This window comes from Lolium perenne, chromosome 3 (assembly GCF_019359855.2).
Source record: "Lolium perenne isolate Kyuss_39 chromosome 3, Kyuss_2.0, whole genome shotgun sequence".
NCBI classification, from domain to species: domain Eukaryota; kingdom Viridiplantae; phylum Streptophyta; class Magnoliopsida; order Poales; family Poaceae; genus Lolium; species Lolium perenne.
Window position 1 is genome coordinate 259,328,178 of NC_067246.2, and position 12,296 is coordinate 259,340,473.

A 12,296-nucleotide genomic window follows, 5' to 3' on the forward strand; every position below is an offset into this window, starting at 1 on the left:
AGGATTGCCACGGCCATGCTTGTTGGTATTGCTAACGGGCTTGGTAGTGCGGGTTTTTAAAATACACAAGTTCTTGAAAGAACATAGGGACATAAATAAATTGCCATGGTTCATCACAATTTCATTGTTGTTTTACTCAAATAGTAAAATTAATGAAAGAAAACTTCATTGATCTGTAGATATGAAGGAAAGAAACGTAAACATTGTGTGATACAAATTTCTTAAATATTCATACAGACTTTGTGTAGTAATATTCTTTTTCGATTATTACCAAATTCTCTATGTTTCATATATGATTCACAGAAACATATCAGTTTCATATATGATTAACAGGAACAAATCATTTTCAACTGCAGAAATAGAAACAGGTAAGATTGCGTGATCTTGCCGAAAATAAAACAGAAAGAAATTTCCTAGTATGCTGCACTGATATACATGATCAGAAGTTACTGAATATTACTCAGCAGTCTTAGATGGACAACAGCGGACCTATGCACTTGATACAGGATTCATGAATGTTTCATACAGATTCATACACTCCAAAGAAGATCCGAAAAATAAAAGCAAGAAACATACAAGTTTCCATGTGCAACATAAAAATATTCATGTTAGATGGAAGGAGCACCTCTATGCACCATCATTGTAACTAATTTAATTACATTTATTATCTAGATTCATACAAGATCCAGCAGACCCATACAATAATCAAGGTCACGAATTAAACAAACACGGATTGAAACCACCAAAAAAAGACAAGATTCAGAAGATAACATGGAAGAAAAAGGCAAGGAAATAGAGTGTTGCCAGCCAAAATCTGGTCCCTCTATGCATAGACCCCGGTACATCGTACGGGAGGGTGCCGCCTGACGGGAGAGCGCCGGAGGAGGGCGTGGTTGGCTGCCACGGGAGGGCGCCACCGTCAGATGGGAGAGCGTGGGAGCGGCTCCTCCCCGCCGGAACTCGCGGCGGAGGGCGGAGGTGGTCGGTGGCGTCGCGCGAGGGAGGGTTGCGGGGAGGATAGCGGTGGCTCTGTGCCGCCCGACGACGAGGAGGCGGCCCTCTCCCGCGTCCAGCAGACGGCGGGCGGAGGAGGGGTCAGGGAGGGGCTGGGGTGCGGGGGGCGGCGGCTCTGTCCGAGGGACGGGCTGGGGCTCGGGAAGGTTGGCAAGATGGAGAGGCGGCGGGAGGGGAAGGGAGGGGAGAGTGCTGGGGGTTCGGGTTAGATGGGCATCGGGAGTAGGTTTTGCTCCTCCAGGGTTGTACTGGGGGTTAATTTCAACGATTGTGTGGGTCTTACATGCAAAAACTTCCAAACCATTGACCTGTGGACTTTTGCATGAATCTTCAACGAATAGAGGGTTTAGATAGTGCCGGGGTGCCTTCCTCCATCAGGGAAATCCGCACTCGGGAATATACCGATGATTGTGGCATGTCATTTTTCGAGAATAGGAAAGTCATCTTACATAATTTTTTGTCCATAATTAACATAATTACCGTGAGGGCTTGAGATAGGACCGGCGGTTTGGAAATAGGAAAGACATCTTCTCCTACCAAAGTTCAGTTAGTGCTGACTTAGAAGCCATAGGAATGGTTTGGGAGTTTCCTTTTTCAAGCAACGAAATATATTTATTCAAGTTAATTGAATGCATGATTTATGATACCATAAATGATATCGTGAAATTAAATCGGACGAAGTGGAGACCGTCGGATTGATTGAACGGCCAGGATCTTTTCAATGACGACCACCAAAGTACGTTGAGTGTCAAACGACCAACTCGCATTTAATAGTAAAGATTTGAAGTCGTATTTTTCTGTTTCCTCACGAGAAGGCCCGTCAAGGCTCTGGTTTACTCTTAAATGGAGTAAGCTATCGCATGCCCTTAATTTTAGTTATCATGCTGAAGAGCAGTACGTTTAATTGTCGCAGGCAAATATTGGAAAATTGCGTATTTTTCTGTTTTCTTAAGATGAATACTCCCTCTATCCCAAAATAGGATGTCTGTAATATTTAAATTAAGTCAAAATTTTCAAAGTTTAACCAACTATATAGAAAAATGTGTCAACATTTATTTTAAAAAATGATCCCTACAGGGGAAGAAGCCCTTGGCAGTTTTATAGAAAATTTAGTGAGTAGGATCTGGGTTGCGAATGCGGAGATTTGAACTCAGGTCGGCAGTCATGCATCAACCCATACCCACCATCCAGGCTATGCCTTGGTTCTCAAGTGTCAATATTTATAATCCCAAATTAATATTTTTAGAACTATCATAAAGTATATTTTCATATTATGTGCATTTAAAATTTTACATGTTGACATTTTTTCGTATATATAGTTTCTTAAACTTTTTAAAGTTTAACTTTAATTGAAACTATATGCATCCTAATTTAGAAACGACGGAGTATATGCAAGTTGCTTGCATTTCTCTCACGAGAAGGCCCGTCAAGGCTCTGGTTTACTCTAAATGGAGTAAGCTATCCTATGCCATTAATTTGTCTGTGACATCACCATTGAACGTGCCATCTTCCTCACCATTGTACGTGCTGATGGGATTGGGTGAAAAAAAAATCCTTGTTGACGTCTTAAATTAAAACATCTTGGTCACCATTATATTACGCCGGCAGGCAGGCGTCATCTCGCCTAGCTGGGTCGTCCAGCGTAGCATCGTAGTATTTTTTAAAGGTAAAGAAAGAATTTTTTTAAAGGTATCGTAGTATTGGTTCTTGCAAGTTGTCATTTTTTTAATCTTGCGACTATACTTGGCTAAAAGGTTTTCTCTAGTTTGGTCTTGCAGTACGTTTGTCGCATGCAGAAGATAACACGGCTATTGACGGGTATTTTGTTAGCATTTTGATTGGCTCATCCGAATAACAGGGCAAGCTGCAGTTTCTTTTCTTTTGATGAATGCAAGTTGCATGCATTTCTTCCACGAGAAGGTTACAATTATGGAGGCGATGATGAAGACATTATGGTCCAGCGCCGAGGCTGAGTCAACCAAAACGCTAACAAAATATCCACTACGTAAACCGTGGCACTTGTCTTTCTCTGCTATATATATAACTGCACAAGTCGCCTGTTTCTTGCTTACAGACACTGCAAGAACAAAAGAACACCACATGGTGATCAGCTCGAGTTGCTCGGCGTGCACAAAGCTGAGATGGATCTTTGCACTGCTTCTCAGCCTGGCCACGGTCAGTCAAGTCCGAGCCCAGCCCAGTCTTGGTAATACATGAGTGATATACCCTCCCCAAGCTTTTCCCCTTCTAGATTCTGCACCTTTTTACGCTATGTTCTATCTGCATGCACAGCTCAGCTTCTTCAGCGTTCAGCTTAAAAAAAATTAAAATCTTAGAAATCAACACATTATTAGCTACTGCATGCCTAGTCGCATACGCCATGATAATTGCTTAGTACTCCCTCTGTTTCATATTATAAGATATTTTGGCAAACCAAGTCTTATAATAAACAGACTGACAGATCTTTAACTTGATTGAAACAGATGAACCGATATACATACTCTCTGTATTGTTGTGCAGGGTTTGTAAACATCGATTGTGGATGGACAAACAGTACTAGTAACTACACAGATAGCATCACAGGATTACAGTACTATTCTGACGGTGACTTAGTCGGGGGTGGTTTCAACCACGAGATGTCACCAGAATTCATGGCTGGTGCAGGCAATGAGCAGCAAAAAACCCTGAGGAGCTTCCCTCACGGCTCAAGAAATTGCTATACACTAAAATCCAACGTCAATAATAAGTATCTGCTGAGGGCCACTTTTACTTACGGCAACTACGATAGGTTGAACAAGACTCTGGATGGATCGCTGTTCCTTTTTGGGCTCCATATCGGCGTCAATTTCTGGGAGGCGGTGAACATGACAAATTGGGATCCATCATTGACGGTATGGAAGGAGGTGCTCACCGTTGCTCCGGACAACTCCGTGTCCGTCTGTCTGATAAACTATGGTTCAGGAACTCCATTCATATCTTCGTTGGAGCTTAGGCCCCTCGACGATACCATGTACACTTTTGTTAATACTTCAGTATCCATCAGCTACTTTCAGCGGTTCAGATTTGGCAACGTCACCGACTTATTCACAAGGTGAGACCATGCTGCCACCTAAACTATTTTTTTGGATTTGATCTGAATTATGTTTGTCAATGGTCTTAAATTCATTTTGCTAGCTCAGCGTGTACTGTGCTATTTATTTACCTGTTTTTCCTTATGTCTGACATGAAGATATCCGACGGATCCTTATGACCGGTTCTGGAAGAGATGGGACCTCACGTCATACCCCTGGATCAACCTGCACACTAGACACACAGTGCGGCCCCCCCCTGACAGCAACAACGGTTTTAACGTTCCGTCAGCCATCTTGCAGAAGGCCTCGACCCTAGACACGAACTACTCCTTCATAAGCATTAATGTGGTACAGGGTCCGAATCTAGCAGACGCCAGGAGCCTACAACTTCTCCCAATCTTTCACTTCGCCGAGATCAGCGAGAGCAAGCTGAACAGGATGTTTGACATCTACAGCGACGGAGATATGCTGTTCCCAGACTACACCCCGTCGAAATACCCGATGGAAATGTACCAGGCCGGGCAGTTCCTGCAAAACGCCTCTGCGAACTTCTTATTGAACAAGACAACCAACTCGAGTCTTCCACCCAGCATCAACGCGTTCGAGGTGTACTCGCTTGTTCGGATGGAGAATCGCACCACTGACTCCGATGATGGTAAGATTGGTGTACATACTGGTCGTGTTTTATACATTTGTCATGTATGTAGAAAATTAACATGATCATCATGTAGTTGGCAATGGTAATGAAATTGTCACGGTCTTCACTAAAGTAATAGGATCAAGTTTATCAACCAGCTGATTTAGTTGCACACTCGACTCCAAACCAAACCATCTTCTAAAGGCAACTAATGGCCGTGTGCCATGGGAGGACCATAGTTGATAAATGAATTGGTACAATTTAATCAGTTATATGATTAGATAATAATTTCTTCATAAATAATCTTATACAGCTATTTTATGCCGTCCATACTTGTTTCCCTTGTCTTTTACTGCTGTAGTAAAGTACGTACATGAATTAGCACACTTCAATCACTTATATGATAATGTAATATACTTGTATATATAGAATGAGAGTGCAGCTTCTTAAGCTAATATTTACATATTTTTAATACATATAAGCCACATAGCCAGCAAATTATACAGCTTCTTCATGCCATTCACATTTGTTTATGTTGTTTTCTACTGTTGTAGTCAATAAGATAAAAGAGATCAAGGTGCAATACAATTTGGGACGAATAAGCTGGAATGGAGATCCATGCTCCCCAAGAAACTATATATGGGAAGGTTTGACTTGCGACTACTCTAAGAGCCTCCCGAATCCGAGGATTGTCACGCTGTAAGAACATAATAAGGACTCGTACCATGTACATTTGAAATCTAAACATTTTATTTACTTTTAACATTTGAAGTTCCATTGAATCAACCCCAAGAAGTTAAAGCTCTGCAAAAGTTCCCTTTTAGTGTAAATGTTGTTCATGATATGCCCTTGATTCTTCTGTAACTTCAGAATAACTTCAGAATAAGTATAAGAACATATCTTTATAGAAGGGAGCAATCAAATATACAAGAGACCAACGGGAGATGCGAACATCTACCCGCGGCCAACCCACACACACCACTCTAGCCTGGATACCTACTCTCGCAGCATGACTCTCCTCTCCCCTCCCCTCGCAGCTCTCCAAAGGGCGAGCTCCTCTAGCACAGACTCGATGATCTGCTCCGTGGACAGCTGCCTCTGTAGGTTACCAAAGACCCTGCATTCCTCTGTTTCCAAAGCGTCCAAGCAATCAGCAGGACTACAGTGTCAAACCCTCTCCTGTCCTCCCTCCGGAGCCTCTTCCTCGCCTCAGTCCACCATCTCTCTAGATTGGTGTTCTCCCGTGGTTCATGGAGTTGTGATCCTAGCCTTCTCAAGCATCCGAGCCATACCATCTTGGCATACGGAAAATGTGAAAGAATATGATCAACGTTATCTTCCTCCTGAAGGCAAGTAGTGCAGGGATCCGGTTGGTACTGCAACCCGTGCCGAGTCCTCCTATCCGAATTCCAGAGCCTGTATCTTATGGCCAGCCAGCCAAAAAATTTGCACTTTAGCGGTGCAAAACATCTCCAAATCGGCTTGGCCATGGTCCAAGATATCCTCCCCTGGCAAAGCATGTCATAGGTCGCACTAGTGGTGTACATGCCAGACGCCGATCCCTTCCAAGCAAACTGGTCCAGCCTGTCGCCATCTCGGGGTACTCTCTCAACCGCCTCCCACAGCAAGGTGCACTGCATCCATCCATCTATGGACAGCTCCCCCACGACATCAGAGAGCCATGAGTCGTCCTCCAACGCCTCACTGACCTTCCTAGCGTTCCTTCTCCTAGTGGGGACTAGAGTCGTCACCTCCGGGGCAATGTCCCCAGCGCATCTCCCATTGATCCATTTGTCTGTCCAAAAGAGAGTACTCTGTCCATCTCCCACTCTGAAAACTGTCAAGCTCTGGAACACCTCATTAGCCTCCGGGTCGTTGAGCGCAGGCAGCCCTTGCCATGGCCTCGATGGATCCGTACGACGTAGCCAACACCATCTCACCCTAAGGGCCAGGCCTTGAAGCCTCAGGTCTTTCACTCCAAGACCTCCAAACCGGATTGGTTTGCATATTGTGTCCCAAGCTACCATGCATTGACCTCCATTCACTTCCTTCTTTCCAGCCCAAAAGAAAGCTCTCATCCATCTGACCAACTCCTCAAGCACCCAGGCTGGTGCCTCAGCGACCATCAGCTGATGGATAGGTCGCGCACTTATCACCGACTTAATGAGTATGAGTCTCCCAGATTTCTGAATCATCCCCCTCTGCCATGCTGGAACACAATGTATGACTTGGTCAATCAACGGCTGCCACTCCGCTTTAGTCAACTGTCTCAAAGCCAATTGCATGCCAAGGTATTTTATGGGGAAGCCCACGACCTCACAACCCAACGTCTCCGCCACTCTGTCGGCATCTCCGTCCTGCCCTCGGATCAGCGTGGCTGAGGTCTTTCTGTAGTTCACACAAAGCCCGGAGGCCTCTCAAAAAACTCGTAGTATGGCCTTTACCGCTTCCAGCTCAAAGTTCAATGGCTTACAGAAAATTATGACATCGTCCGCATAGACCGAGATTCTCTGTAGCTCCGTGATCCCCGCAAGCCTGGAGAAGAGTTGCTCCTCCGTGGCTTTCTTGATTGCCGCAGTCAACACCTCCATAGCCGCGACAAATAACATAGGTGAGGTGGGATCACCTTGTCTCAGCCCTCTAACATGCACAAATCTGCGTCCTGGCACTCCATTCACTAGAACTCTGGTGCAGAAACCCACTTTAGGAAATGCTCTCCAAATCCCATGCGCCGTAGCACCTCAAAAAGAAAGCTCCAAGAGATTGAGTCAAAAGCTCTAGTGAGATCAAGTTTCAGGAGCACTCCTGGCTGTCTCTGTTGATTGATCTTCCTTGCCACTTGTCTCACTAGGATGAAGTTGTCATGTAGAGACCGTCCTCGTATGAACGTCGATTGGTTGGTGCTCACCACATCCCCCAACCTTCTCTGCAGCCTGTTTGCCATTAGCTTGGAGAAAAACTTGGCAAAACTATGCACCAGACTAATGGGGCGGTAGTCCTTAACCTCCATGGCATCTGGTTTTTTAGGGATCAGCGTGACTGTCACGTGTTGGGTAAGATCTTGACAACAAAGATAATTTAGTTGAAAAAATCCATGTAACCTAGTGTAAATCTTAACCTCTTAAAAGGTATTTACATGTGAAAATATATGTAAGCTCTATGAGTTCACTAAATTAATAGTGCTTCCTAATGACATGAGTTTTTTTTTTTATAGAAACCTGTCTTCCTGCGGGCTGAAAGGTGTGTTAGCCATATCATTCATGAACATGGTATCCCTGGAAAACGTGTAAGTGGCCGGTGCCCACCACATAACACTAGACATTGAATGAGATATTGTTGACATCTATTTTTTACCCTAAGCACAAAACATATATAGGGATTTATCACACAACAACCTGACGGGAGCTATTCCAGACTATCAACTTAAGTCACTCAAAATTCTGTAAGTCTGATTACATCTTTGGTTGGTGATATAATTATTAAATGAATGACTTTAACTATTATTTTTCAGCAACTTGTCCAATAACCAGCTAGATGGGCCAATCCCTGATTCTATTCTTCAAAGAGTTCGGGCTGGTTTGCTTGATTTAAGGTTTGGCATGCTCTTCTCCATAGTACCTAAATATACTTCAATTTTTTATCAGACTAACAACTACGCCAAAAGGGAATAGGCTGAAACACTCATAGAAATAATTGGAATTTTAATAACAATCGTTGCAAACAATAATGTAAATTATTGGTTAAAACTTGAAACACATTTAGTCCCTTGCCATGCCTTGCCAAACTAGCTACCCAAGTTGTACTTTCTACTTGCGGCAACCCACACTTCTATAACACCATGCAACATGAGCACCAGTTGTCGTACACATAATCTCTTGCTGGACGTGACTAAGCTTTGGCGGTCAATTTGAGTGCCAGTGTATCATACCACACTTTTGCAGTTGCATTGATCGATCCAAACATGCCCTCAGATATATGTACCAACATATAGTAACTATAATGCTTTATCATCTATGAGTTTTTTTAAACATGAGAGCTAGGATGGGACCGGCCTATTAGTAACTACACACGTAACCATGCAGTTTCTTACTTTAGAGGTAGAGATTTGTAGAAGATCTCTTAGCAGGTTAGTTGTGTTACAAAATGGAAGTATGCTATAAACTTATAATCATAGTTTCATAAAATCGGCTGCAGCTAAGATCTTTTGAGCTAATCTATGGATATGCTGTGTAATTGTGTTACTAGATTAGAAGGCAATCCCATATGCTCAAAATTCAAAGATACGTACTGCTCAAATAAGAAGAAGAAGACGAGCATACAAATCTTGCTCATCGCAGTGATAGTTCCTGTAGTACTGATATCCCTCCTAGTAGTAATGTGCATTCTCTGGACGTTATGCTGGAAAGGTAACACAAAATCCCAAGCTCCAAAATTCTCTGTCATCAATGAAAGTGTGGTAGACATTGTACGGCAGCTTAATACCGAAAGTTTTCAGTAAAATACAACTTCTTGATTCTGCAGGGAAATCAGGAGACAATGAGGACTATGCTATGTATGAAGAAGAAACCCCCCTACATATTGACATCAGAAGGTTCACCTATGCAGAGCTGAAGCTCATAACAGATGAATTCAAAACAATTGTTGGAAAAGGTGGTTTCGGTATTGTTTATTATGGCACACTAGAAAATGGTGACGAAGTAGCTGTTAAGGTGCTTATGGAGACATCAATAGCAGAGTCAAAAGACTTCCTCCCTGAGGTATAACACGAAACCAACTAGGCCAAATCATTTCAGTCTTCAATACAAAGTAAACCATAAGCATGAAAGTCATATAAACTCGTTAAACACGTCCATATTCAATAAATACAATTGGTTTCAGCTCTGGTATGTTCGGTAATTACATGTGTTGCCCCAGGTACAAACGTTGTCCAAAGTTCATCACAAGAATCTTGTGGCTTTGAAAGGATATTGCCAAAACAAGAAATGCCTCGCACTCGTTTATGACTTCATGTCCAGAGGAAATCTTCAACAACTTATCAGAGGAGGTTTATCTCTTAATTTTTAGCCTTTTGTCAAAGTTTTTATAAAGCATGTTTTAGTTAGTACAATTAACCAATCCAATTTTCTGTTTGTTATGCTTGCTAAGTTGTATTTCAATTTTCGTAGAGACCTTTTGTACTTTAGCTAATTGAAGTGTAATCCTCAATCAAATCATCAACAATTACAATCTGAAATGGAAGATGACCAAATAAGGGTTTTAATTCCTGCAAAACCAACAATTGAAAGGAGACCTAGACGCCAATAGCTCTTATTAACCCTTGGAAATCACCTACTTCACACATTTTTATGAATATATAATACTTCATAGCGCAATATAAAAATCTGCAGGACTGAATCATAACTCATAAGTATAAAAGTGAAACTAAACTAGTCTGGCTTTTGACTCCTACTGCAAACTGTATATTCTTTTAAAAACTGGATTCCTTGTTAAAGTTATGATTGGTTGCCTGCGTAGACTCTTTTTGCTGTTGCTGCTAGTAAATGCATTTGAGATAGTGGACCTAGATTACTATAGATAAAAGAGTAAGAACTAAGTCTAGGCCACAATAGGTGCATTCTTGGGGATGCACATTTTTAAGTCATAATCATGACATGGTAATAGATATGTGTCTAGCAAATAGAGGATACCACAGTTACATTCTTAAGTCATAATCATGACATGGTAATAGATATGTGTCTAACAAACAGAGGATACCACAGTTACATTCTTAAGTCATAATCATGACATGATGATCACAATTCACAAATACCATGCATATATGAAGGCACTTACATTAATCTGGTATGTCTTGATGCAGGAGATGACTATAGCTTGAACTGGGAACAACGACTTCATATTGCACTTGATTCTGCACAAGGTCCACATTTCAATTACATATTTACCTTGAGTTCACATATATGCAAGAGTGTGCTCTGACAAAGTATGAGTTTCTATAAACTACAGGACTGGAGTATCTACATGAATCATGCACCCCGTCAATAGTTCACAGAGATGTGAAGACCCCCAACATCCTTCTGGACAAGAATCTAGTGGGGATAATATCTGATTTTGGGCTTTCACGGGCTTTTAATGATGCTCACACGCACATATCTACTGTTGCTGCTGGCACTCTCGGCTACCTCGACCCTGAGTACCATGCAACTTTTCAACTCACAGTCAAGACAGATGTATACAGCTTCGGCATCGTGCTCTTGGAGATCATCACTGGCCAGCCCCCGGTAGTGATAGAGCCGCCTCATACCTTCCACCTACCAAACTGGGTACGCCAAAAGATTTCCAAAGGCAGTATTCATGATATCGTAGATAAGAGACTATTGGATCTGTACGACGCTAGTTCACTGCAGAGTGTGGTGGACCTTGCCATGAACTGCGTTGAAAACGCAGCCATTGACTCCTCGAAATAGGCTTTCGCCCCGCTTTATAAATAAAGCAACCACACCATACAAGAGTTGAAACAAAGAAAAATGCTGGAGCAACAGCAGAAACATGCCCAACTGAAAGGAAAGATACAAAGGAAGCTAAAGGCAGATCGACTAAACGATGGCACTCCGCAACTGTCGACGCCCTCCAAAGTTGTCCCACCACGCTACACGCACCACGGATCACCAAGTACCAAGGCAGCACCTTCAGGAAGGGATGCGACGTCAGCACGCCGCTGCTGCCCGGACCAGCGAACTGGACCTAGGGTTTCCCCTGGTACTCGGGGTTAGATGGTACCGGGGATCCACGATGCCCTCCAAGAAGGAAAGGCGACACCCGCAGGCGCCGCCGCATCGGTGTCGAACCAGCCGGCAAGGATTTCTCCCGAACCCCACTACCACTAACCCCCGGAAATCCGTAGCATAGGAGCCCACGAGGTCCAAACGCAGAGGTGGTAGGGTACGCCAGCCGCTAGACGCAGGAAAGGCAGATGCAAAACGGCCCGCAAAGCTCGGGCCCAACAAGGCTCGTAAAGCAATAGCCGGTTCTAGGCCCGCCTGGCCCGGATCCAGCCTGCAAGCTCGCTGTAGCCGCCGCCTCTGCCTTCCCCTATTCCGGCAACCCGCACCATCCCACCCCGACGCTAGGATCGTCACCACCAGCCTGCCGCCCACCAGCTCGCGTCGCCCAAGATCGAGCCACCATCGCCGCCTCTCCGTGGCCAGCACCGCCAAGAGGACGTCGTCGCGCAGCCGCCGGCAGATCCCGGCCCGCCTGGCCCAGATCCGGCCTGCAGCAAGCACAACACGGCAGCGCATCTCGCCGCCGGCCTCCCAGCAAAACCAACCCGCCAGCGAGCCGCCCCTCCTTCCTCCGCAGAGGTCGGCCGACCACCATCCACCACGGCGCCGCCTCCACCCGCAACTGCAAAGGCAGACGACCACGGCCCACGCCGCCCACGGCCCGCGCCACCCAGAGATACCGACACCGCCGACCTCCAGGATGCGCCACCACCACACCGCCGTCCGTCGCGTCGAGGCAGCGGGTCAAGCCCGCGCGCCGACCGCCGTGGCACCCGACGGGCGCGCCACGCC

General features: G+C 44.5%; 1 protein-coding gene across 1 annotated transcript; it reads left to right on the forward strand.

Moving 5' to 3' along the window:
* The first annotated feature begins 923 nt into the window (after positions 1 to 923).
* LOC127340141 (probable LRR receptor-like serine/threonine-protein kinase At1g51810) lies at positions 924 to 11,186 on the forward strand. The gene is made up of 13 exons (XM_051365918.2): positions 924 to 1,218; positions 3,089 to 3,220; positions 3,535 to 4,105; positions 4,244 to 4,740; positions 5,277 to 5,421; positions 7,937 to 8,008; positions 8,099 to 8,164; positions 8,234 to 8,314; positions 8,968 to 9,128; positions 9,244 to 9,479; positions 9,637 to 9,766; positions 10,580 to 10,639; positions 10,726 to 11,186. The coding sequence occupies exons 1-13, from the start codon at positions 924 to 926 to the stop codon at positions 11,184 to 11,186; spliced, it is 2,907 nt and encodes a 968-aa protein (XP_051221878.2).
* The last annotated feature ends 1,110 nt before the right edge of the window (positions 11,187 to 12,296 follow it).

What these genes read in the sequence shown, in the direction of transcription:
- LOC127340141 (XM_051365918.2), top strand. Translation starts at nt 924, where the DNA reads ATGGGAGAGCGTGGGAGCGGCTCCTCCCCGCCGGAACTCGCGGCGGAG. An exon ending in GTCACCGACTTATTCACAAG is followed by an intron (nt 4,106 to 4,243) that starts GTGAGACCATGC and finishes TCTGACATGAAG; the next exon opens with ATATCCGACGGATCCTTATG. An exon ending in CTGGACGTTATGCTGGAAAG is followed by an intron (nt 9,129 to 9,243) that starts GTAACACAAAAT and finishes TTGATTCTGCAG; the next exon opens with GGAAATCAGGAGACAATGAG.